The 26,165-nt window shown below is 45.4% G+C and overlaps 9 protein-coding genes across 9 annotated transcripts; 2 read left to right on the forward strand and 7 right to left on the reverse strand. All coding sequences in view use genetic code 12, as the record gives it.

The window, feature by feature from the left end:
* Window positions 1–2,838: 2,838 nt before the first annotated feature.
* LODBEIA_P36340 (uncharacterized protein) lies at window positions 2,839–4,020 on the forward strand (the record flags this gene model as incomplete). The annotated part of the gene is made up of 1 exon (XM_066973766.1): window positions 2,839–4,020. The coding sequence occupies one exon, from the start codon at window positions 2,839–2,841 to the stop codon at window positions 4,018–4,020; it is 1,182 nt and encodes a 393-aa protein (XP_066830572.1).
* Window positions 4,021–4,740: 720 nt separating this feature from the next.
* On the reverse strand, window positions 4,741–7,245 carry LODBEIA_P36350 (uncharacterized protein; the record flags this gene model as incomplete). The annotated part of the gene is made up of 1 exon (XM_066973767.1): window positions 4,741–7,245. The coding sequence occupies one exon, from the start codon at window positions 7,243–7,245 to the stop codon at window positions 4,741–4,743; it is 2,505 nt and encodes an 834-aa protein (XP_066830573.1).
* Window positions 7,246–8,229: 984 nt separating this feature from the next.
* LODBEIA_P36360 (uncharacterized protein) lies at window positions 8,230–8,622 on the reverse strand (the record flags this gene model as incomplete). The annotated part of the gene is made up of 1 exon (XM_066973768.1): window positions 8,230–8,622. The coding sequence occupies one exon, from the start codon at window positions 8,620–8,622 to the stop codon at window positions 8,230–8,232; it is 393 nt and encodes a 130-aa protein (XP_066830574.1).
* Window positions 8,623–8,903: 281 nt separating this feature from the next.
* LODBEIA_P36370 (uncharacterized protein) lies at window positions 8,904–9,737 on the forward strand (the record flags this gene model as incomplete). The annotated part of the gene is made up of 1 exon (XM_066973769.1): window positions 8,904–9,737. The coding sequence occupies one exon, from the start codon at window positions 8,904–8,906 to the stop codon at window positions 9,735–9,737; it is 834 nt and encodes a 277-aa protein (XP_066830575.1).
* A 5-nt stretch (window positions 9,738–9,742) lies between these two features.
* LODBEIA_P36380 (uncharacterized protein) lies at window positions 9,743–10,555 on the reverse strand (the record flags this gene model as incomplete). Its single annotated transcript, XM_066973770.1, has 1 exon — window positions 9,743–10,555. One exon carries the CDS (start codon window positions 10,553–10,555, stop codon window positions 9,743–9,745), a length of 813 nt encoding a protein of 270 aa, XP_066830576.1.
* Window positions 10,556–10,877: 322 nt separating this feature from the next.
* Window positions 10,878–12,242, reverse strand: LODBEIA_P36390 (uncharacterized protein; the record flags this gene model as incomplete). Its single annotated transcript, XM_066973771.1, has 1 exon — window positions 10,878–12,242. One exon carries the CDS (start codon window positions 12,240–12,242, stop codon window positions 10,878–10,880), a length of 1,365 nt encoding a protein of 454 aa, XP_066830577.1.
* A 134-nt stretch (window positions 12,243–12,376) lies between these two features.
* LODBEIA_P36400 (uncharacterized protein) lies at window positions 12,377–13,222 on the reverse strand (the record flags this gene model as incomplete). The annotated part of the gene is made up of 1 exon (XM_066973773.1): window positions 12,377–13,222. The coding sequence occupies one exon, from the start codon at window positions 13,220–13,222 to the stop codon at window positions 12,377–12,379; it is 846 nt and encodes a 281-aa protein (XP_066830578.1).
* Window positions 13,223–13,556: 334 nt separating this feature from the next.
* LODBEIA_P36410 (uncharacterized protein) lies at window positions 13,557–16,850 on the reverse strand (the record flags this gene model as incomplete). Its single annotated transcript, XM_066973774.1, has 1 exon — window positions 13,557–16,850. One exon carries the CDS (start codon window positions 16,848–16,850, stop codon window positions 13,557–13,559), a length of 3,294 nt encoding a protein of 1,097 aa, XP_066830579.1.
* A 484-nt stretch (window positions 16,851–17,334) lies between these two features.
* On the reverse strand, window positions 17,335–25,863 carry LODBEIA_P36420 (uncharacterized protein; the record flags this gene model as incomplete). Its single annotated transcript, XM_066973775.1, has 1 exon — window positions 17,335–25,863. The coding sequence occupies one exon, from the start codon at window positions 25,861–25,863 to the stop codon at window positions 17,335–17,337; it is 8,529 nt and encodes a 2,842-aa protein (XP_066830580.1).
* Window positions 25,864–26,165: the final 302 nt, after the last annotated feature.

Consider the following 26,165-nt stretch of genomic DNA (forward strand, 5'->3'; position numbering starts at 1 on the left):
TCCTGCTTGTTGAACTGTGGGCTACATGAGTTTAATTTTTTTCAAAGTGTTTTGACCAACATCAAGAAAAAAAAGAATCGGGACAGCAGATCCTTTTATCAGGGTAGGCTGTACTCAATTCTCAAAGTTGAGTATATGGTTCAAGTTTATCGAGACTCAAGGAGCATAACGTTTTCCTCCTAAATTGTCTGCATTGACCTCTTCTTCTTCTTCTTCTTCTTGTTCTTCTACTACTGCTGCTGCTATTGTTCGTACCCGCTAAGTCTCAAAACTTTTGCAACTAATCAAGCCTTTCTTGTTCCTCGGGGTTCTATTGGCTAAGGATGATGATTGTTCACGAAAGCTTTCCAATGAAAAAAATCTACTTATGAAAGTCATCAACATGGTGCACTTTATTTTGACAGAAAAGAGGACGGAGAGCGGAGGGACGGAGGGGCGGGGGGCTTTTGATTTAGCGATTGGGCACATATAGCAAGATGACATTGCACTCGAGGCATTGATTAATAATGTAATTGAGCTGCTATTGTAGCCACCATACCGTTTCATGAAAACGAAGAGGATGATTGCCGGAAGAAAAGAAGATAAGAAGAAAGGCCCTCGAACGTTACGGCCGATGTGAGACTTTTCTGATATTAAAACCAAGCACTCAAGCCCAGTTATAAGCCCACCCGAGCACTAAAAACGGCCTAAGGGGAATCTTAGCAAATTAGCAAATAGCAAGTAACCAGGAGCAATGAGTAAGTAGCTAGTAGCAAGTCGAGCCTGGCAACGAGCCATCGCCAATCTCAGATCTCCCGGCGCTGTTTACGAGGAAGAATGTAGATGAAGAAGAAGTAGGAGGAGGAAGAGGAAGAGGAGGCAGGGGTATGACAATAGAAGCTGATGCGCTTATCAGAATTTTCATCGGTGAAGCTAAAAATATATCATGTCCACATAGCGTCTAAATCAGGTTAGACTTCGAAGAAGAAGAAGAACAACAAGAATAATGCAATTCCGGCTTGCAAGGCTTGTTTGCTGCGTCACCTTGTTTAGAGCCGATGAAGAATCGACAACAATACGCTGGTTTCAGAAAAAAATTGTTTATCGTAGGTGAACCTAACGGACCCTTGATGTTGGTATCCGTCTCCAAACAGCGTTCAGTTGAACCCGAAAATTGGAATTGTAATAGTGTTTCCCAGTCATATTTGGGCACCGTAGAAGACTACCAGTAGCTAGCTAGCTAGATTCTTTTCTTTTTTTCTTTCTTTGACTGAATTCCACTTGGATAGTCGCCAAAAACTAAAATTTCGAAAAGGTGATTCGTTGAACTCGACGGCAACTTCTCAGTCTTTGGCGAAATCTGACCTAACCCTGCTTCATCCGCAAGTTCCATGACCGAAAATGCCTCGCATTTTAACAAGAGACGGAAGAAAGAAAACAACAATAACAACAGCAAAACATAAACTTTTACATTCAACAACTTTGTTGAAAGGAGTTTTTTGAGATCCGCGTGAGCTCCGGTGTGTAAACATGAGATAAGAGGCCCCGAGACCTATCGAGTGCGGTCATTCATCTGATCCTTGCCGGAAGGGATAAGATCTGAGCTTGAGCTAAAAGCATAGGTACGATGATGACACAACCTACTTCTTCTGGCCTCTTTCTCTTAAGCAATGGAAGCTCGTTGATTGAACCAGCCATCGTTGATTTAGTCATCTCTAATTAATTTTTTAGGCCCTGTTTTTTTAGCGCGAATCAAAACCTCCCCCCCTGTCTTGTTGCCCCTAATTTGCATGGCGCAGGTGCAACAACTTTCAACTTCCAACACCTTCCAATGCAAGCAATGCCAACTCAAAATCAAGCTCATGCTCATGCCCGTTTGACCCTTGGAATCTGGTGAAATGAATGCTCTCTTTTTGTGGCTCGTTTCTTCCCGTCTTTCTGTGTGAGACGGAGAGATTGAGAGATTATCACGAAACACCCCATGAAGCTCGGAAGTTTTTGGTTTGTGCCCGGCAAACTCAACCTTTGTTTCGACCGACTGGCAGTGTCAACTGCATTCAAGTTTAAGCGATCCTAAATTTATTGGTTCATTTTTTTTTTTATTAGTTTTGTTGTTGCATCTGTCGCCAGCAAAAGATTATTCATTCAGCCAGCACAGATCGTGGAGACAGATCACTCGAGTGCGTGATTGATGTCATTGCAACGCAACATGCTGGTGTTGCACTTTATCTTTGAATTAAAGCGGGAAAGCAAAAAAAAAAAGGAACGAACTTGCGTCGGCACCGTGAGGCTTGCCGCCTACATGCCCCGCTGCCTACCTGATGTGCTGTGCTGCCGTAATGACAGCGGTGACCAATTGAACCAAAACTCGAACGAATAGGGCCACAGCTCGCTGTTGTTTGTTGTTTACCAACATACAAAAGTTAGCATGCATGCAATTAGTGCAAGATCGCAAAAGGGGTAGGATAAAACTAGCGCAGTGCACCTCAACCAATGCAGTCTATTAATACACCATCCCCCATGTTAGTTCCTTTCTTCTTCTTCAAAGTGTCTGCATTGAACAAGCTATGCACATTTGCATCATCAACTGGAAATTGCTGGTGCTCCCTCTCCCTTTGTTCATACCAAACCACACAATCTATGCCAGAGTCGTTGAAAACAAAAAAAAAAAAAAAAGAAAAACCAACAACGAAAAACTCGTAATGAGGTTTTAATTTTTTGGCAAGCTGTTGCTTACCGATTGCTCGATATAAATATGGGGCCATGATCCCCTTAGCCATCTTGTCTTGGCGAAAGAAAATAAAGGAGATTTCGTTTATCATCATCATCCAACGGACCGGCCAAGTAATATTATAGACTATGAAATATTTCACATTCGCTTCAACTACAGCATTATTAGTCTCATCAGCTTTAGCTGCTACTGTTCCAAGTGCGCCATGGTCTACTTTGACACCAACAGGAAAGATCCCCGCTGATGCCACCACTGATTACTCGGGTAGTTTTGGTATTCAAATTGAAACTTTTGAAGCAGTTGCTACCGAATCCATCAAGGATAAAAGGGCAGTTGTGAATACATTATCCGATGGTCAACCAAATGTCATCACCACTTCGACTTATCTGACTGCTGCACCAGTGGCACAAATCACAGATGGACAAATCCAACACCAAACCACTGCTGCTGCTCCAATTAAGCAAATTAGTGACGGTCAAATTCAAAAACAAACCACTGCTGCTCCAGTTAAGCAGATAAGTGACGGTCAAATTCAAAAACAAACCACTGCTGCTCCAGTTAAGCAGATAAGTGACGGTCAAATTCAAAAACAAACCACCGCCGCTCCAATTCAACAAATTAGCGATGGACAAATCCAACACCAGACAGCTGCTTCCGTGATTAACCAAATTGGCGATGGCCAAATCCAACACCAGACCGCTGCTTCCGTGATTAACCAAATTGGCGATGGTCAAATCCAACACCAGACCGCTGCTTCCGTGATTAACCAAATTGGCGATGGTCAAATCCAACACCAAACTGCATCGGCAATCAAACAAATCAGCGATGGCCAAATCCAACACCAAACCACCGCTTCAGCAGCTAAGCAAATTGGCGATGGTCAAATTCAAAAGCCAACCAACGGCACTACCACTGCTGCTGCTGCTGCTGCTGCCACTACATTAGCGGATGGCCAACCACAATCCAACGGTACAACACCAATAACTCCACCAATTGAGGGAATCGCTACTTCATGCTCATCAGAAAACAACCTTATTGTCACCTTGCACAAGGGATTGTTGACTGACTCCCACGGTAGAGTCGGTGCCATTGTTGCCAACCGTCAATTCCAATTCGATGGCCCACCACCTCAAGCAGGCTCAATCTACGCTGCAGGCTGGTCGATCTCGAAAGATGGATACTTGACCTTGGGCGACTCTGACAAGTTTTACCAGTGCAAGAGTGGTGACTTCTACAACTTGTACGATCAAAATGTTGCTGCTCAGTGTAGTGGCGTCAAGTTGAAGATCATCAATTTCGTCACTTGCTAAATAAGCATTTGAAAAACAAAAAACAAAATAAAAAAAAAACCAAAAAAAGGATTAATAAAAGACAAAAAGGGCAAAAAATGTAAAGCTGGTGGACGAAAAGAAAATTCGGGGTAACAGGTTATAGGTATCGGTATAGAGAGGTTTTCTTTGTTGTTGTTGCTTCGCTGTGGTTCTTTTTCTTTTATTTGTTTGTCTTTTCCACTTGGTTCAAACTCGTTACGTTTTCTTTCGGTTAGAATTTTTTTTTTTTTATATAAAATTATTTTGATGTTAAATGCATTCGATAACCCCCTCACTTCTCGATTCAGTTATAGATGGATATCATGGTTGCTGTTGTTTGAGAATCTGCAGGGAGGATGTGGGGAAAGAGGAGAGACGGAGGCGTGCCCGTGGAGTTTTGTTTGTTTGTTTGTTTGTTTGTTTGCTTGGTTCGTAGTTTATTTCTTCTCCAAGTTGGCTTTACCAGAAAGTTTCTCGAGGAAAGAAGTCCTTGTTTCCAACACTCTGAAAATTTAGGAGTCATTGCGGATAGCAATATTCGTAAAAATGTTTGCAGCATCAAAACTTATAACCTTCAACAACACTCCTATTTCGGAATAGATGGAAAAAAATTCCAAATTTCACCAGGTGGAAATTTCCCTCATATATGCCGCGTGTATGCATATATGTATGTATATATATATATCTAGTATACATATAAGTTTCTTAAATAAAATTTTATCATCGCTTTAGGAAACCACGTTGCTTGACATGCGACGGGGTAACCGAGGTCATGGTGTAAGCAACATTGGTATAATCGCTGCGATCTTCATTATAAGTAGTTGCATTCAATTCCAACGCAGCATCACCAAAATCTTCGCCATAACGCAAAGTTACGGAATTGAATTTGGCAAATGGATCGTTTGGATCGTCAACTGATTCAACTACATCTTTGCCAGGGGAGGTGGTTGTTGTGGTTGTGGTGGAGGTAGTGGTATTGTCGTCGTCGGCAGCCTTGGTTGAAGGCGCTGAGTCTTCGTCAACCTGTTTTTGAATCTCACGCTTTTTAGATGACGATTTCGTCAAGACGGGTATCATCGGCGGCTTTTCATGACGCAACAAGGCCCACTGGGTGTTTTTGAAAAACGAATGGTTCTTGATTTCAGAGGCTCCTGTTTTTGAGCCGAGTCGTTTCTCTTCCTCTTTGATCAACAATTTCTTGATCAAGTTCTTGCACAGAGACGAAATGTATTGTGTATCGGGGAACTTCACATCTCTTTTCAACACATTGGCAAATGTCTTTTTGCGGTCGTGTCCTTTAAAAGGGGTGATGCCAAATAACATTTCATAGATGAAAATCCCCAATGTCCACCAGTCCACGGCACTGGTGTGTCCCTTGCCTCTGATGACTTCGGGGGCAATATATTCTTCGGTTCCAACAAAGGAATTGGTTCTGAATCCATCAATGCAAGCTTTTGTATCAATCGAAGGCCCATGGTGGGGAGAGCTGGTTCCTGAAGATAAATGCATCCCATTTTTGGCAAATGTGATTTCTGGATTTTTGGCTCTCTCGCTCTGCTTCGACAAGTCAAAATCACTCAACATAATGTGGCCCGACTCATGCAATAATATGTTTTCCGGTTTCAAGTCTCGGTAGATAAATCCCATGAGATGGAGGTATTCCAATGCAGCAGTGACTTCAGCAGCATAGAATTTGGCGTCATTTTCGGAAATTGTCTTTGATTCTCTAGTTTGAAGTGCGCGGAAAAACTCGCCTCCCATGCAATACTCCATACAAAGGTACAAGAAATCTCTTGACTGGAACGAATGGTACAAGGTGACAATGAATGGATGGTTTGATGTCGCCAAAATCTCCTGCTCTGCCAATGCCCTCTTGATCTTGTTTCTTTCAATCATTTCCCTTTTGCTCAAAATCTTCATCGCGTAGAGTCTATTGGATTGCTTTTCCCTTACAAGATAAACTTTTCCCACATCGCCTTTACCAAGTAAACGGATTTTTTCAAAGCTATCTGGCCCCACTTGGACAGTAACCACTTTAGTTGCAGAATGCGAATAGGTTCGATCTTGGGTCAAAGTTCTGGGCCTGCCAGTAATTTTGACCTCACCAATATGCTTGTTCAAGTCGAAAGATTCGTCCAACTCGCGCTGAGCAGCAGCCTCGTTGCGTTCATTTACAACCAACTTGTGCACCAATGGAGCCGAGGCAACTCGACGCAAAGCTCTTTGGAATGGAGACGGCGGAGGCGTCACATTTTCCAAATGCGAAGGTTTCTGCAGCAAATCTTCTCCAAGTTCTTGATCCAGTAAGCCGTGCCCGTGTGCAGACCCATGTACAGGTCCAGGTCCAGTTGCAGTTGCAGTTCCACTTCCCTGTTGATGTCCGATCCCAAGTCCAGTTCCCTGTCCATTTCCTTGTGCATGTCCAGCTCCAGTTCCAGTTCCAGTTCCAGTTCCAGACACAGGTCCAAGCTTTGGGGTTTTCGGAAAAGACCTTTCTTCGTCGGACTCCTCTCCCGAGGACAACTGGCCAAAGTTTGTTTTTGGAGGTTTCAATACTCCATTTTCGTTCAACGAGTAAACGGAATCATTATGTCTCAACGAAACCGTAATCTCGGACTTGTTTGTGTTTAAATACTTTGGCTGTGGTGGCAGGGCAACTTGCAAATGGGGCGGGAGACCCTGGTGGTGGAAATACGGGTTAGAACGAACAACGGGGCTCGAGTCCTCGGCCAAGTCGTGCGACTCCGAGTGAGGCGACAGTGTTGTTACTATGCTCGGAATGGCGCGTTTCAACTCTGGATTTTTCGGTTTGACTGGTGATCTCTGCGGAGACGACGTGGACCTCATTCTTCCCATGCGTTCCTCGGCCGAGCCCGACGGTAGTCGGAACATGCTCTTGAACTTGCGCACTCCGTTGCTATCCGAGTTTGTAGCAGACGACGTCGAAGGCGGCGAGCCCTGGTTGGTCGGCTCAAACACGTGCTCCTGTCTGATGCTGTCAGCGTCCTTGTTTGCAAACAAGAGTCGCGTTATGGATATTGATCTGGTTCGATTTCGCGACAGCGTTCGCGAGACCGGTTTGAGCTCGGGGCTTGACGTCGAGCTGTCCCGGTCGTTTCTCAACGCCGGCGACAAGGGGCTCCCCGTTTGGTTAGATGCCGCTTCCAAGTCATTGTTGCTGTTGGAACTCGAACTGAAGTTGCTGAAAAGTGATATGTTCACCATTCCCCCTTTCTTGTGTCGAAGTTTTTCCAACTCTTTAGTTTCAACCAATGCAAAATCCTACAAACTTAAAAAAAAAACAAAAAAAGCCAATCTTTGCTCCAAACAACCAAACTATTCTTTGGTGCAATGCAGGTATATGTGTGGAGTAACAGGGCAGATCTAAGTCGTGGGGAGAAAAAGCCTTCCTACAACGTGCACACCTATAGGCTGACTCGTTTTCTTTTGATTGGGGGGGGGGGGGTCTCCTCTTCCGCCAAGTACTAAATAAATAGTGCCGTCGAGGGGTATCTCCTTATCGGTTGGTATAGGTTTGTCTTGAGAAGCAAAAGGAAGGGTGTGGGTGGCTGATTGGACCTTCTTGTTGTACTCCTTATCCCTCTTGGTGGTGAAGGTGGTGGCAGAAAATGCAACTGGAAGAAATTGTGAGTCCGCTGTACAATTCGCGAGCGAAGAAACTTGGTAGCGTCCGACCCACCAGCGTGCTCTCCACCACTCCATGGCTGGGGGAAAGCAACCAACCATCCCGATCCAGCATGTATATGGGTATACAAGGCTCGCCTTATTGGCATCTAACGGGCCATACTGTCGTATGGGAGGTCATGCTATGCTCGGAGTCTTGTTCTAATCGAGAAAACATGACTTTTTGTAGTTCAACGCATAGCAAGCCACCCATGGCGACCACCGCCGCTGCTGTCAAAATTAAAATAGGTAGATAATAAAAGCTATAGAGAGTGCTAAAGTTACCCAGCCGGTGAAGCCTTGCCAGGGGACTCGCTTCCAAGGAGAAGTGCACGGCCTGGGTATATGGAGTGCGGGGACTAGCTTGTCTCGGAGCTGTGCTGGATGGAGACCAACTTTGCCTGCGGGCTCGTCCTTTTACAACCAACGTCTCAGGCTGGAAACCATGATATGCACTGGCACCGTAACTTTCCACCAAAACACCAAAACACCAAAACACCGAAACACCAAAACACCACCCGAAAACTAGTTAGCAAGATGTGGAGGCAACAAGAAATTCGGTATCGAGTTCTTGATGAAATATACGTGTTTGCAGTTCCTGCACGTCATTTTGCCTTCAACAAGCTGGGTCTCAATCAACAAGGTATGTAGCTCTTTCAAGACAGCCAAGTCATCTTCCATGATAGGATCCAACCCTTCGGGCTTTGTAGGCGGAAGCGACTCATTGCCCAAATCCTTAGCAACCGATAACACGGCATCCCATTCTAGTTTACCCAACATGTGCACCACGAACTCCGGCTTAAACTCCTGTTCTTCTTGCACTAGCTGACACTCTTCATACTGCAAAGGGAATGAGTCTAGCGACGATTGGCATGATTTAACTGCGCATTTCACGAAATTGGTTGTTATAAACTTCATCTTTTTTCAAATTTTTTTTTTCCTTTTCCCTAGTGCCCCACTTTTCAATTGAAACCGGCGTATTTCCTGGGTCCTTCTACGTGGTTTGTAGCTTGGAGATGTTGTAGTTCAAAGTATCTGAACCAAGCTGAGCTGAGCTGAGCTGGACTTGTACTGAAAATTATCAAGATGGCCCTCGCACACGACCTTCCTTTTTTCTTCAGCACAACCAACGCCAAAAACTTAGTGGCAACAACCACCACCAAAACCACTGATACCACTACAATATAGACACACACACAATGTCATTACAGAAGCTAACTGCTGAAATATATCATCTGTTTGAAAAAGAAGACTATGGCAAATGCCAGCAATTGTTGATGCCCATAAAACTAGAATTGGTCAAGCATAATTTACTACTACCATTAGCATCAAACACCCAAACCAGCGACCAAATAAACGATATAAGAATAACGCAAAGAATCTTGGAAATTGGGGCATTGTCATCCTTGCTCCAGAATGACTACTCGAGCTTTGAAAACTATTTTGCTCAGTTGAAACCTTTTTACACAAATGGTAAGTTGCACAATTTGAAGAAAGCTCACGTGAATACCGATGCAACAAAGATTATCTCGTTGTACTTGCTATATCTATTGAGCCAGGGCTTGAGTTCGAAATTCCATGTAGAATTGGAGTCTATTTACAATTCACAGCAGTTTGATGTCGAGCAGGACAAGTACTTGAGCTTCCCCGTTGATTTGGAAAGTAACTTGATGGAGGGCAACTACATCAAGATTTGGAAATTGTTAAAGGAGGAGAAAAACTTGCCATGTAAGGAGTTTACTCATTTTGTCGACACGTTGATTCACGCTTTGAGATTGGAAATCGCCAAAAGTTTGCAAATCTCGTACGCGGAAATCCCCATCTCAAATTGCAAGAATCTCTTGTATTTACCGCAAGAGATGAGCGATGCCACGTTTGAACAAACTTTGAAAAACTCGTTGGAGTTGAAGAACTGGCGATTCGAGAATGGAGTCATCTACTTTAGCAAGCCCGAGGAAGAACTTAATGTTGATAACGAATCCATCATCAAGAATGTATTGGGTTATGCGGAACAAATAGAGTCAATAGTATAAGTCAATCATTGTTTGTCCAATGATGAATAGAACCCTTTGTAAGCCAAGTCCAAATCATCCAAGAATGTATCGGCATCTTCCTGTCCCAACTCTTTCTCCAAGTTGTTAATCTTGATTAGCCAATTGACCAACTTCGACTTGCCTTGGAACTCGATATTTTCACTAAATTCATTCAAGTTTACCACGAGATCAGACAATAGCGGATGCAATTGGTCTCTAGCTCGATAGTTCAACTTGACAGCATCCATTAGAGTGATGAAATTACCAGTAATCTCAGCAATTAATCTTGCATTTGCGCTTGCGTTGTTGTTGTTGTTGTTGTTACTGTTTCCATTCCCGCTTTCATTTCCATTTGCACTCCCACTTTCAAGTTGAATTTCACTAGCACGCTCAACTGTGGACGGTACACCACTTTTTAGTCTAGCCATGGCTTGAGGGCAATTCAATCCAAACTTCGCCATTAACAACTCCAAGAAGTTGGACATGTCCAGTTTCAAGTCCGGTAGTAGCACAGATTGTAGCAAGTTGATTTTAGGTTGATCAAATGTCTTGATTATGATTTGGTATTGCGAAATTAGTCGATACGTAGTCGAAGTAAACTTTTCTCGGTCGGTAACAAAGTCCTTGATGAATGCATTCTCAAACATCTCTAGCAGAGATATGATCGAGCATATTTCAGCGAGTGAGTCGTAAGTTGACTTGTGCAATGTTGATTTTATTAGCGATGATTTCGTTACTTCTCGGTTATATTGCGCCGAGTTGGTTGACACTGTGAATGATGTTGCCGCGGTTGGAGCATACTCTGGAAAATGGCTCATAGTTAGGCCCTGGGATATGGCTTTTATAACTGTCTTCTCTTCTGTGGTTTGGTTGTTGATAGAGTGTGTGTGGGGAGGACGGCCTGTCTGTTCAACCCTTCAAAATGCTGCTAAGTCACGTGAACAGATTTGAAAAGAAAAGTCACGTGGACGGAGAAACAAGTCCATTGACACAACCAAATACAACAATGCCCTCAAGATCTACATGCATCCAGCTCAAGGTATTCAAATGCAGTCAATGTAAGTTAATCGGGGGCTTTACAGGTATCGCAACTTTTGAGCTCCTCTGGTAGACACTTGTCGTCAGCGATAAAAATTGTAGCTAGTCTATGTACAGCGATATATGTGCTGACTTTGGATCGTTAAAGCTGGCTGGATCATAACCCAACTTTTCCCAGTCTTCTTTGCAATATCGATAAACAACAGGCGGCGATCGATATCGATTCATTAACAAGCAAACATCACTATATTTTTTAGCTGCAAAAAACTCATCGATAAACTGTTTACCGAAGCGAGCTTTGGCAACTTCGCACTCATGCATGATCCATTTCAACAAATATTCACTAGAACTGCGATCAAAAGGGCAAACGGTTATTGGGAGTCTTATATCAAAATCTTTAGCCTTGGAGAATCTGATTTTCAAAATCACTTCAAACTTGATAGAGTAGAAATGCCCTTGGAGGGTGAAACTTTGATTATGGGTTATTGGCAACCCTTCCCCCAATTTATCCGAGGGCTTGCTTGATGAGATTGTGGTGGACTCTATAATGGAGGTGGCGTGATCTTGGGACACTTCTTGCTCGATGATAGTTGGCTCGTCCATCTGGTAGATGCGTAAATAATCATTCAGTCGAGGAAAATCAAGGGAAAACTTGTGGTCCATGCCCTGTGTGCTGAGTTCGTATGGCGACGTTAAAGTCGTGGTGTAAAGCTTGTTTTCTCTCAAAGGCGGTAGCCCGCCATCAAAACATTCCAAATACTCCTTCACCTGGAAAGTGATTTGTTTCAATGTAATGTGTCGTTTGACTTTATTACTGGCCGAGTTCGTCATGAGTTTGCAGTTCAAATTCAACTTATCGCCAGGACCAATCGACGTGGTTGGGATCATGACATCGGCAATGATTTGATTATCGGGACTCTTTGACGAATTGAGCACCGGCTCGTTGAACTGTCGATACAACGGCAAAGTATCGTAACACTTGATGACCACGGGGAAACTTTCAACATACGACAGCGGCACCGTGGCACTGCTATCGCCGATTGCCACTTTCACCATCAAGTAGTGGACCGTGGTGGCTCCAAATGTCGCCAGCGACGCTGATGGAGTGACATCCCGCGGGATTGGAATCAAGATGGGGAGCGTTAGCCCCAAGAGACTCTGCGAAACGTCTCGAGCCGGTTTGAACGCCAACGGCTCTTCATACACTTTCAACTCCTTAAACGGCTCATTGGTTCCAAATTTAGTAGGCACCACAACTTTCTGGCGCATTATCAAGTAGAGCGACACAGACCTGAGCGGGAACGGCAAGCCATTGATCGATCTAATGTGCGCCACGGTTTCAATCCTGGGGATACTTCTCGGTATTCCCGGACAGCCTTGCACTATGGAAGACGAGCTTGGCTCGAGGTACACTGTTATGGGGCATTCTGTCTTTTGCGAGATTGTAGAATAAGCCTTGAGTAGCATCAGCCACTGATGAGGTCCTCTTGTTGCTTGTAGAGAGATCCCCTCAGCCTCAAATGAGAGAACTACGTGTGTGGCGATGAAGCGCGAGTGCTATCTTTTGGTTTACGGGTTACATCCTCTTCTAGTTGTATGTTTTACAAGATACCGGGGATGATGGCCCATTTCAATCTAAACTCATCTGGGTATTTGCTCTTGTAGTACTTGTAAGTTTCGATGGAAGTGATGGACAAATTCACCACGACAAAGACCCAAGCAGCTAGAAAAGACCAAGTCATCGGTGTAACTCCATCCTTGACGCTGAAGATCAAAAGCACAGAATAGAGAGCCACTTCCCACATATAGTGAGGCGAAGCGACAGTTTGGAACAGGGGCAATGAGTATTTGTGCAAGTTTGCCAAGTGGTAGTGGACGCTAAACTGCTGGTACGACGACGCACCAAACATTGCCATCAAAAGGTAGTCCATGATGGTGAATGTTGCGCTCGTGGCGCAAAACTCATTGACTCCAAAGTAGGTGGCCATAGCGATCAACACGTAATGCGACAACCCAACGGCGTAGTGGCTGAAGTTCATCTTTGAAGTTGGCGAAAATTTCGTCACCAAAAAACTTTCGGCCATCCTTCGACCCCCTTGCAACACGAGTAGCCCTTGAATTATCAGGGCATTCTTGTAACTTGCCGATTCCCCTGGGACCAACTTGTCATGACAGGCGCGGAAGTACGAGGCAGTTGATAGCGTAAAGAGGCAAATGTAGAAATGCGTAAACCACAGCTTTGGCACCACCAATTTGTCGGCTATGACACTCACGAGTGGCGTTGTTGGTGCGGAGGATGCATTGGCCACTAGTTGAGTGTTTTTTCCATACTCCAACAACCTGTTTAGCGGCGTAATGAGCTTGACTATTAGTACACCCGAGATTAGCACTAGGTAAGCAAAAGTAATGAGCAACTGAGGTTGGTAGTCAAAAGAAATGACGTCCATGAGAGCGGGTGGTATGCAAATTGCCAGTATTGGGTTAAAAGTAGAAAAAACTCAACCGCGCTAAACCAGAGCTTAAGACACTTGGTGGTAGCAAAGGCCCGCACATTTGATATTTTGCACCCATCTTGATACGTTTTCTTAGATAGCTGGTGTAAATTGTAGACAGGTTTTTCAACATTCGATGAAATTCGACGGTAAAAGCTAAGGAGGCTTCTACGAGCTAAGCAAATGCTTTAAAAAAGAGTCGTCAAACAAGCATAAATATATAAGGCCGAAACTAGAAAAAAAAAATAGAATAATAGGTTCCAGGCAATCTACAAAAACGTCTATATTCTCAATACACCTCTAAAATATACCTTCCGTCTTCCTTCATATCTTCAACAACCTTGGCAACATCCTTGATAGTTTCTCCAGCACGCTTGGCGCCGTTGGAAACAATATCCTCCAAACATGCAGTGATGTCAGGCACAGGCCAAGTGGGACCACACAAGTAGAAGGAACCCTTTTTGTCAACAATGGCATCGGTCAAATCCTCAATGGTTTCTCTGATTCTATCTTGGATGTAAATCTTTTGCGGTTGATCTCTGGAGAAAGCAGCGCCAATGTGGGTCAACAAGCCATGCTCTTTATAGGCTTCCCATAATTCACCATAAAGATATTCTTCCTTCTTATGTCTCGAACCCATGTACAAATATATATCACCAATCTCCATACCTTGTTCCAACTGCCAGATCTTCTCTTCAATGAAAGCCTTGAATGGAGCTAAACCAGTTCCTAACCCGGACATGACAATGGGCTGGGTGGACAAGGGTGGCAACTTCATAACTGATGGTTTGACACTGACGACGAGCTCATCCCCAATTTTCAAATCCGACAAGTACTTGGAGCAATGGCCGTATCTTAATCTGCCCTTGGGGTCAACCCAATCAACGACAACAACAAGAAGATGAACGGCATTAGGGTGGATCTTTTGTGATGATGCAATGGAGTACTCTCTTCTCTTCAACGGAGCAATGATTCGAACCAAATCGGCAAATTGAGGTCTAGCTGACTTGAATTCTTCCAAAATGTCAAAATAACTATCAAAGCTGACTTCTTGTCTCTTTTTCAATTCCTCGGCACCTTCAGCACCGGCTAATTTCTGCAAATGTTCCTTTTCCTTGGCATCAGTTGCAAAATCAGCCAATGATTCATAGAACCTCTTTGGAGGTTTACCCAAAAAGTCAATCGACTCGCTCAATATTTGCCGTGCCGACCTTATTTCCAAAAGTTTGGCGTTTTCCTTATTGGTGATTTCAACGAGCGAATCGCCATCAACGTTGTAAAATTCAAGGAATTTTTCAACTTCTTGCGAATTGTTTCTTCCATGGATACCCAAAGCTTCACCAATTTCATATTTCAAACCAGTACCGGTGGTGTCGAATTCAATATGGAAAATATTTCTCGAGTATTCGGTTGGAGTCAATCTCTTGTTTTCTTGAACCTTAACAATGAAGTTCTTGACTGGCAAATCGGGACGTAAATCTTTTGAAACACCAAACGCCTCGGAGAAAACAAGTCTTTGGGCAATATTCTTGTGTGCAGATGATTTCACTTCTTCACTTTGCTCAGTCAGAATTCTAGGATTGGCAAATAAGGAGTTTTCTGCGACAAAGAACGGAAGTGGAGCTTTCTCCTCAGCGCCACTAACTTTGTCTTCTTTCTCTTGGTTTTTGCCTTTTCCTTTGGCATCGCCATTCTTGACATCATCTTCCTTGGTTTCGCCCTCAACTGCTTCGGTGGTCTGTTCGTCCAACTCGGCCCATTCTGGAAGTACCTTAATGTTAACAATGGAATTCTTCAAATCAGCAGCTTTGATGAAATTGTCCAACACGGTGGCCAAGAGCTCAAACGATCCTCCATTAGCTTGCAACAACTTATTGACAATGAATCCACCGAGTTCAGGAAAAGCCAGCCTCCAAAATGCCAACTGCAACAAAAGCTCAGCCGTCAAGCCCTTGGTGGCGTTGTTGGCTTCATCCAACGCATCAACAGTGGTGAAGTCAACTGCAACCAACTTGTTCTGGTTCAAAGCCAATGCCTTTCTAAACTCAACAGGGAGTTTCTCAACATCGATTTGCAGTTTCGAATTGACGTAAATGATGGTGCTGCCTGGTTTAGCAGTTGCCAATATGTCGTAGGAGTCTAAAAGTGACAAGTCGTCAATAACAACAACATCTGCAGCGTCAACTGCACCAGCTGAGTTGGAAGAAGTCGAAACAATTTGTGACTGGAAAACACCTCCTGATTTGGAGTTGTCATACTTGTTTCTCACCAGCACATTCTTTGAATCATCCAATGACAACGACAATGCCAATTTATCTGCTGTCTCCACCAACATAAAGTTGTCCCTGCTCCAGAACAAGTATTTACCTTCTGGAGAAGTGTTTGCGGTGATAATTTCATCTTTGGCAGGAGGTGCAGTCAAGATTTTCTCAGCATCAACGTCAACATACTGTGCCAACACCTTGGTAATGGTGATGGGAGTCCAGTCAAAGTCAAGCGGATATTTAAAGTTTTCAATAGCAAACGAGTTTGCCCAGTCACTCAAAAACACAGAGGCGGTGATATCAGCACCTAACCTCTCGTTGGCATTGACGATAACCAACTTGTTTGTACTCTTTGGAATCAAACTCAAAAACTTTTCCTGATTAAAAGGTATTGGAGCTCTGACTTTGATCAACCCAATATCTTCTTTTGGAACAACATTGCTCCATTCTTCAACAAGGCTGGTTCCATAAACGACAAAAACAGTCTTTGCATCTTCTGCGCCATTGTATTCAAACTGAGAGTACAGTTTTCCAGTAACCTTGTTCAACAATGCAAACGCGGCATCCACGGTGATGTCGCCACTGGCGCTCGCAGAGTCCAACAACTCCTGGTACACATTACCAACTTCTTCAACGGACAACAAGTTGGCAAATCTCCTAAAAGTCTTGGCAGAGTCAACGCCATCAAACAAAAACACCGAGGGCTGCCCGGTAATAAAAGCCAAAAAATGGTTCAAAATTGCAAGATGTTGCGTTTCCACCCCGGATTCAACTGGGGTAAAGACTGGAAAGTTCAAGTCACGAGCCACATTCAAGGCACGGCCGTAATTGGGGACCAAAACCGAATCGTCAAAGTCAAGAGCGGAAACATTCAAAGCCAATGGAGCCCTTTGATCTGACAAGGCATTTCTCATGTAGTCGATACCGCTAGCTCCCAAAATGGCAGACACAACTTGTCCGTTAGTTCCGTTTTTCTTGAAATATCCCAAGATTGCATTGGCAGCACCAGATCTAACTTGGAACTTGTTGAAAAACGGCACTACGCCAAAAGCGTTGGCATGTTGCTTGTGCAACCACAACTGGATATACGAATCAAGAACATTTTCTGCACCAACACTCTCGTAACTGAAAATCTTGGAAGCAATAGCAAAAACCGTCTGGTTGATGATCGTAGTAGCCGAAACGTAAGAAGCCCCCCTCACTGATCGTGGGTCTGTGGTTAATCCAAACGGGTTTGAAGTGACAATCGAAGAAACGCCGGTGTTGACGCTAACCGACTCCAGCTTCACTGGTTCTTGGATCAAAGCGTGAGGTGCCATTTTTTCTCTTTCACCACTACTGAGCACTTTATCTCAAGAAAGCTGTCCAGGAACTGATAACTTTTGGACTCATTTCCATTTGAAGCTCGTGGTGAAAAACCTAGTAAATTAAAGATGAAGGCTGATACTTCATCACGTGCACATGTGCAATATCTGCAACAATGTTTTCAACAAAAAGAAATTGCGGTGCGGCGCGCGCACGTGACTGATCTTTTGGGTAAAATAATCTACCAGCAGGGTTTGAGAAGTAGAAAAGATCAAGAAAATGAAACAGTAAATGTAAATTAAAGCAAATCTAGTAAATATATAACCCCTGTAAAGGAATGAACGAAAATGAAGTTGACGATTGATGATAAAAAAAAAGTAGTATAGGTTAAGTGAAAATCTTTTTACAATGCAAAGATAGCACCGTGCCACTTTCAAAATTGAACTGAATAGAACTAAACTGAGCTGAGCCAAGCTGAACTGAGCTCATCTGCATCCTCTAAAACGCAATGGAAAGGATGGCGAGTACTATGGCGAAAAGTGATGAAGGAATGACGGCAGAGCCACTTCCCTCGTAAGGTACTGCCGATGCTGGCGTGTCGACGTTGACAAAAGTAGATGAACTTGGAGTTGATGTCCTAGCCAGGCTTTCTGATTCCACAGTGGATCCAGTAAATTGCACATGGGTCTCAGCCAGAACCAGCTCGAATCTTTCTTCACCACTTGGAGTAGCAGTAGTCAGCGTCTTTATGAAAGAAGTGCTCAATGTGTTTCCACCCTCTGAGATTGCATAAGCCTGAGTGGCAGCTTCTCCTTGATCGACGCTAGCTGGTTTATCTGCACTGACTGTCTGATGATTTTCTCCGCCATCCACAGCTGTCTGGGTTTCCTTGGACACCTCAATCTCCGTTGCGGTTTCGTGATGAGCAATTGATCCAGTAGTTGGACCAAACGTGGAAATGGTGACTAACGAGTCTTCCGATTGCGATACAATTCCTGACTGCGTTTCAACAACACCTTCGGAGTTGGTGGCGGTCCATGTGGTAGTGTAAGCTTTGCCTCCATCAACAGCAGTTGGACCAAACGTGGAAATGGTGACTAACGAGTCTTCCGATTGCGATACAATTCCTGACTGCGTTTCAACAACACCTTCGGAGTTGGTGGCGGTCCATGTGGTAGTGTAAGCTTTGCCTCCATCAACAGCAGTTGGACCAAACGTGGAAATGGTGACTAACGAGTCTTCCGATTGCGATACAATTCCTGACTGCGTTTCAACAACACCTTCGGAGTTGGTGGCGGTCCATGTGGTAGTGTAAGCTTTGCCTCCATCAACAGCAGTTGGACCAAACGTGGAAATGGTGACTAACGAGTCTTCCGATTGCGATACAATTCCTGACTGCGTTTCAACAACACCTTCGGAGTTGGTGGCGGCCCATGTGGTAGTGTAAGCTTTGCCTCCATCAACAGCAGTTGGACCAAACGTGGAAATGGTGACTAACGAGTCTTCCGATTGCGATACAATTCCTGACTGCGTTTCAACAACACCTTCGGAGTTGGTGGCGGCCCATGTGGTAGTGTAAGCTTTGCCTCCATCAACAGCAGTTGGACCAAACGTGGAAATGGTGACTAACGAGCCTTCCGATTGTGATACAATTCCTGACTGCGTTTCAACAACACCTTCGGAGTTGGTGGTGGTACATGTGGTAGTGTAAGCTTTGCCTCCATCAACAGTAGTTGGAGCATCAGAAGTGAACACGTTGTCTGAAACTCCACCTCCTGTGGAAGCGACAACAGAAGAGGTTTGAGGTGTATTGTCCGAGCTATCGGTTGACGATAAGCTAGACTTAAACGTCTCTGAAGCTGGAATACAATCAGTCTCATCTCTTCTGCAAATAACAGGATCAAGAGAAGATTCAGCAGCTGGGAAAGTGGAGATGGTGGTCAATGATTCGCCAGATTGGGATACAATGCCAGACTTAGTGGCAGCAGATCCATCAGCATCGGTGGTGGTCCAGGTGGTAGTGTAGATTGAGCCTTCCTCTGTCGAAGTGGCGTCAGTAGATGCGGTCTCAGCTGGGAAAGTGGAGATGGTGGTCAATGACTCGCCAGATTGGGATACAATGCCAGACTGAGTGGCAACAGATCCATCAGCATTGGTGGTGGTCCAGGTGGTAGTGTAGATTGAGCCTTCCTCTGTCGAAGTGGCGTCAGTAGATGCGGTCTCAGCTGGGAAAGTGGAGATGGTGGTCAATGACTCGCCAGATTGGGATACAATGCCAGACTGAGTGGCAACAGATCCATCAGCATTGGTGGTGGTCCAGGTAGTAGTGTAGATTGAGCCGCCTTCCAGAGAAGCAGCTGGGAAAGTGGAGATGGTGGTCAATGATTCGCCAGATTGGGATACAATGCCAGACTGAGTGGCAACAGATCCATCAGCATTGGTGGTGGTCCAGGTAGTAGTGTAGATTGAGCCGCCTTCCAGAGAAGCAGCTGGGAAAGTGGAGATGGTGGTCAATGATTCGCCAGATTGGGATACAATGCCAGACTTAGTGGCAGCAGATCCATCAGCATCGGTGGTGGTCCAGGTGGTAGTGTAGATTGAGCCTTCCTCTGTCGAAGTGGCGTCAGTAGATGCGGTCTCAGCTGGGAAAGTGGAGATGGTGGTCAATGACTCGCCAGATTGGGACACAATGCCAGACTGAGTGGCAACAGATCCATCAGCATTGGTGGTGGTCCAGGTGGTAGTGTAGATTGAGCCTTCCTCTGTCGAAGTGGCGTCAGTAGATGCGGTCTCAGCTGGGAAAGTGGAGATGGTGGTCAATGACTCGCCAGATTGGGATACAATGCCAGACTGAGTGGCAACAGATCCATCAGCATTGGTGGTGGTCCAGGTAGTAGTGTAGATTGAGCCGCCTTCCAGAGAAGCAGCTGGGAAAGTGGAGATGGTGGTCAATGATTCGCCAGATTGGGATACAATGCCAGACTGAGTGGCAGCAGATCCATCAGCATCGGTGGTGGTCCAGGTAGTAGTGTAGATTGAGCCGCCTTCCAGAGAAGCAGCTGGGAAAGTGGAGATGGTGGTCAATGATTCGCCAGATTGGGATACAATGCCAGACTGAGTGGCAACAGATCCATCAGCATTGGTGGTGGTCCAGGTGGTAGTGTAGATTGAGCCTTCCTCTGTCGAAGTGGCGTCAGTAGATGCGGTCTCAGCTGGGAAAGTGGAGATGGTGGTCAATGACTCGCCAGATTGGGATACAATGCCAGACTGAGTGGCAACAGATCCATCAGCATTGGTGGTGGTCCAGGTAGTAGTGTAGATTGAGCCGCCTTCCAGAGAAGCAGCTGGGAAAGTGGAGATGGTGGTCAATGATTCGCCAGATTGGGATACAATGCCAGACTGAGTGGCAACAGATCCATCAGCATTGGTGGTGGTCCAGGTAGTAGTGTAGATTGAGCCGCCTTCCAGAGAAGCAGCTGGGAAAGTGGAGATGGTGGTCAATGATTCGCCAGATTGGGATACAATGCCAGACTTAGTGGCAGCAGATCCATCAGCATCGGTGGTGGTCCAGGTGGTAGTGTAGATTGAGCCTTCCTCTGTCGAAGTGGCGTCAGTAGATGCGGTCTCAGCTGGGAAAGTGGAGATGGTGGTCAATGACTCGCCAGATTGGGACACAATGCCAGACTGAGTGGCAACAGATCCATCAGCATTGGTGGTGGTCCAGGTGGTAGTGTAGATTGAGCCTTCCTCTGTCGAAGTGGCGTCAGTAGATGCGGTCTCAGCTGGGAAAGTGGAGATGGTGGTCAATGACTCGCCAGATTGGGATACAATGCCAGACTGAGTGGCAACAGATCCATCAGCATTGGTGGTGGTCCAGGTAGTAGTGTAGATTGAGCCGCCTTCCAGAGAAGCAGCTGGGAAAGTGGAGATGGTGGTCAATGATTCGCCAGATTGGGATACAATGCCAGACTGAGTGGCAGCAGATCCATCAGCATCGGTGGTGGTCCAGGTAGTAGTGTAGATTGAGCCGCCTTCCAGAGAAGCAGCTGGGAAAGTGGAGATGGTGGTCAATGATTCGCCAGATTGGGATACAATGCCAGACTGAGTGGCAACAGATCCATCAGCATTGGTGGTGGTCCAGGTGGTAGTGTAGATTGAGCCTTCCTCTGTCGAAGTGGCGTCAGTAGATGCGGTCTCAGCTGGGAAAGTGGAGATGGTGGTCAATGACTCGCCAGATTGGGATACAATGCCAGACTGAGTGGCAACAGATCCATCAGCATTGGTGGTGGTCCAGGTAGTAGTGTAGATTGAGCCTTCCTCTGTCGAAGTGGCGTCAGTAGATGCGGTCTCAGCTGGGAAAGTGGAGATGGTGGTCAATGACTCGCCAGATTGGGATACAATGCCAGACTGAGTGGCAACAGATCCATCAGCATTGGTGGTGGTCCAGGTAGTAGTGTAGATTGAGCCGCCTTCCAGAGAAGCAGCTGGGAAAGTGGAGATGGTGGTCAATGATTCGCCAGATTGGGATACAATGCCAGACTGAGTGGCAACAGATCCATCAGCATTGGTGGTGGTCCAGGTAGTAGTGTAGATTGAGCCGCCTTCCAGAGAAGCAGCTGGGAAAGTGGAGATGGTGGTCAATGATTCGCCAGATTGGGATACAATGCCACACTGAGTGGCAACAGATCCATCAGCATTGGTGGTGGTCCAGGTGGTAGTGTAGATTGAGCCTTCCTCTGTCGAAGTGGCGTCAGTAGATGCGGTCTCAGCTGGGAAAGTGGAGATGGTGGTCAATGACTCGCCAGATTGGGATACAATGCCAGACTGAGTGGCAACAGATCCATCAGCATTGGTGGTGGTCCAGGTGGTAGTGTAAATTGAACCGCCTTCCAGAGAAGCAGCTGGGAAAGTGGAGATGGTGGTCAATGATTCGCCAGATTGTGAAACTATACCTGATTCAGTGATAACGGATCCTTCGGAATTTGTCGCAGTCCAAGTAGTTGTGTAAGGCGAAGCTGCTATTGTATTTGGGAAAGTAGTGACAGTGGTCAAAGATTCTCCAGACTGTGAAACAATACCAGATTCGGTCTTCTCAGATCCATCCTCGTTGGTAGCGGTCCAGGTAGTGGTGTACTGAGTTTGAGCAGGTTGAGGGAATGTGGTGACAGTGGTCAATGACTCCCCAGACTGTGAAACAATACCAGATTCGGTCTTCTCAGATCCATCCTCGTTGGTAGCTGTCCAAGTAGTGGTGTACTGAGTTTGAGCAGGTTGAGGGAATGTGGTGACAGTGGTCAATGACTCCCCAGACTGTGAAACAATACCAGATTCGGTCTTCTCAGATCCATCCTCGTTGGTAGCTGTCCAAGTAGTGGTGTACTGAGTTTGAGCAGGTTGAGGGAATGTGGTGACAGTGGTCAATGACTCCCCAGACTGTGAAACAATACCAGATTCGGTCTTCTCAGATCCATCCTCGTTGGTAGCTGTCCAAGTAGTGGTGTACTGAGTTTGAGCAGGTTGAGGGAATGTGGTGACAGTGGTCAATGACTCACCAGACTGTGAAACAATACCAGATTCGGTCTTCTCAGATCCATCCTCGTTGGTAGCTGTCCAGGTGGTGGTGTACTGAGTTTGAGCAGGTTGAGGGAATGTGGTGACAGTGGTCAACGATTCTCCTGACTGTGAAACAATACCAGATTCGGTCTTCTCAGATCCATCCTCGTTGGTAGCTGTCCAGGTGGTGGTGTATTGAGTTTGAACAGGTTGAGGGAATGTGGTGACAGTGGTCAATGACTCACCAGACTGTGATACAATACCAGATTCGGTCTTTTCAGATCCATCCTCGTTAGTAGCGGTCCAAGTAGTGGTGTACTGAGTCTGCACTGGTTGAGGGAATGTGGTGACAGTGGTCAATGACTCACCAGATTGGCTCACTACTCCAGATTCGGTCTTTTCAGATCCATCCTCGTTAGTAGCGGTCCAAGTAGTGGTGTATTGAGTTTGAACAGGTTGAGGGAATGTGGTGACAGTGGTCAACGATTCTCCTGACTGTGAAACAATACCAGATTCGGTCTTCTCAGATCCATCCTCGTTGGTAGCTGTCCAGGTGGTGGTGTATTGAGTTTGAACAGGTTGTGGGAATGTGGTGACTGTAGTCAACGATTGACCAGATTGGCTCACTACTCCAGATTCGGTCTTTTCAGATCCATCCTCGTTAGTAGCGGTCCAAGTAGTGGTGTACTGAGTTTGAACAGGTTGAGGGAATGTGGTGACAGTGGTCAATGACTCACCAGATTGGCTCACTACTCCAGATTCGGTCTTTTCAGATCCATCCTCGTTAGTAGCGGTCCAAGTAGTGGTGTATTGAGTTTGAACAGGTTGAGGGAATGTGGTGACAGTGGTCAACGATTCTCCTGACTGTGAAACAATACCAGATTCGGTCTTCTCAGATCCATCCTCGTTGGTAGCTGTCCAGGTGGTGGTGTATTGAGTTTGAACAGGTTGTGGGAATGTGGTGACTGTAGTCAACGATTGACCAGATTGGCTCACTACTCCAGATTCGGTCTTTTCAGATCCATCCTCGTTAGTAGCGGTCCAAGTAGTGGTGTACTGAGTTTGAACAGGTTGAGGGAATGTGGTGACAGTGGTCAATGACTCACCAGACTGTGAAACAATACCAGATTCGGTCTTCTCAGATCCATCCTCGTTGGTAGCTGTCCAAGTAGTGGTGTACTGAGTTTGAGCAGGTTGAGGGAATGTGGTGACAGTGGTCAATGACTCCCCAGACTGTGAAACAATACCAGATTCGGTCTTCTCAGATCCATCCTCGTTGGTAGCTGTCCAAGTAGTGGTGTACTGAGTCTGCACTGGTTGAGGGAATGTGGTGACAGTGGTCAATGACTCACCAGATTGGCTCACTACTCCAGATTCGGTCTTTTCAGATCCATCCTCGTTAGTAGCGGTCCAAGTAGTGGTGTATTGAGTTTGAACAGGTTGAGGGAATGTGGTGACAGTGGTCAACGATTCTCCTGACTGTGAAACAATACCAGATTCGGTCTTCTCAGATCCATCCTCGTTGGTAGCTGTCCAAGTAGTGGTGTACTGAGTCTGCACTGGTTGAGGGAATGTGGTGACAGTGGTCAATGACTCACCAGATTGGCTCACTACTCCAGATTCGGTCTTCTCAGATCCATCCTCGTTGGTAGCTGTCCAAGTAGTGGTGTACTGAGTCTGCACTGGTTGAGGGAATGTGGTGACAGTGGTCAATGACTCACCAGATTGGCTCACTACTCCAGATTCGGTCTTTTCAGATCCATCCTCGTTGGTAGCTGTCCAAGTAGTGGTGTACTGAGTTTGAGCAGGTTGAGGGAATGTGGTGACAGTGGTCAATGACTCCCCAGACTGTGAAACAATACCAGATTCGGTCTTCTCAGATCCATCCTCGTTGGTAGCTGTCCAAGTAGTGGTGTACTGAGTCTGCACTGGTTGAGGGAATGTGGTGACAGTGGTCAATGACTCACCAGATTGGCTCACTACTCCAGATTCGGTCTTTTCAGATCCATCCTCGTTGGTAGCTGTCCAAGTAGTGGTGTACTGAGTTTGAACAGGTTGAGGGAATGTGGTGACAGTGGTCAACGATTCTCCTGACTGTGAAACAATACCAGATTCGGTCTTCTCAGATCCATCCTCGTTAGTAGCTGTCCAGGTGGTGGTGTATTGAGTTTGAACAGGTTGTGGGAATGTGGTGACTGTAGTCAACGATTGACCAGATTGGCTCACTACTCCAGACTCTGTCTTTTCAGATCCATCCTCGTTGGTAGCGGTCCAGGTAGTGGTGTACTGAGTCTGCACAGCAGCAGTGGTGAAAATGGTGGTGCTGGTATAAAAGGAACCGTTTGAATCAGTGGTTATATCAACGACACCAGTTTCAGTAAGTGGAGAACCATTTGTTGTTCTAGTAATGGTGGTGGTGAATTGAGTTGGTTCAGTTCCAGGGATTGCTGGTGGTCCTTTACAGGCTCTACATGCTGCAGGTAAACCAGGACTTGGTACAGGGCCATTATATTGCACTGAACCGCCCACAGTTGAAGGTAAACCTAATCCGCTATCGGTGACAATTTGAAACAAGGCCGAGTTATAACCGGTACCGATATTGAAATTTTGAGCCAAAAGTCCTCCTGCTCTCAAAGTAAGAATACCTGTATTTGAGTTGTACGAGAAAGCTGGCAACAAAGTGGAAAGAAGTGGCAAGGTCAAGCCGATTTTATTTGAAACTCCATTTGCTTGACGACCAAAGTTTTTAACTGTGAAAGTTTGCGGAGTAGACACGGCTTGAACAATCATTGACGATCCCGAGTCGGCCAAGTAGAAAGTTTGACCTGTTGATACCGACAAAGCTGCATTGGAAATGTAAATCGACGAGTCCTGACTAGCTGTCCAACAACCAGTACCAGCAATGGCAGTAAGTTGTTGGTAAACTTGATTATGTAAACAAATCTGACCATTGTTGTTGACTGGTCCAACGAGAGGCGTGCCGAGATTCACAACACCTGAGGTTCTTTGGTTTTGATAAAAGACCAATAATCCGTTATTTTGCCAATTCGCAGCGGTGATGCTCATCACACTCGGCACAACACCTGACGCGGCCAAGTACATTTCACCGTTATTGGTGAATGATGCACCAACAAGATTGTAAGTGGAAGCAGTTAAGGAGGCGAGCGAGTTGAAAGAAATCACCCCGTCATTCTCGATCGAGTTCAAGACCCCCAACATTGTAATTTGTAAAGCAATCAACGACGACGTACTGGAGATGTAAAGTCCAGCGTTTGGCTGCACATTTACACTCGAGACAAAAGCAGTGACAGCATTATTGATTATAGACCAATAAGCTCCGGAATGGATATTGATATTGCCAACATTGACATCAATCGTACCTCTATCGACCCTGTTTTCTGTAACTTCCAAACCCCATACTGATAGAATGAGGAAAAACCAGAGTATAAAGAACTCTTTCAACTTTGGCAACATTTTCTAAAAACTCTTCAGATTTTGATTTTTTTTCTTTCTGAGGTGTTGGGGGGTAGAAGTTGGTAGCTCTAAGGGGGTTTTTGATAGGTGAAAGTCAAGAGGAGGAGGAGGAGGGATAGGAAAGGAAAGAAAACAAATTTGAAGTGTTTCCAGGCTTCGGGGAGGTCTTCTTTTTAAATACTCGTTTTCAACTCTTGAAGAGTTGATTTGACATCTCAATGTCAAAGGCTTGGTCGAGTGTGTATTTGTCTGCCGTTTATTTTTTTTTTTTGAGCTGCAAAGAGGTTCCATTAGGGGCTTTG

The sequence above is a fragment of the Lodderomyces beijingensis genome (assembly GCF_963989305.1).
Source record: "Lodderomyces beijingensis strain CBS 14171 genome assembly, chromosome: 4".
NCBI lineage: Eukaryota > Fungi > Ascomycota > Pichiomycetes > Serinales > Debaryomycetaceae > Lodderomyces > Lodderomyces beijingensis.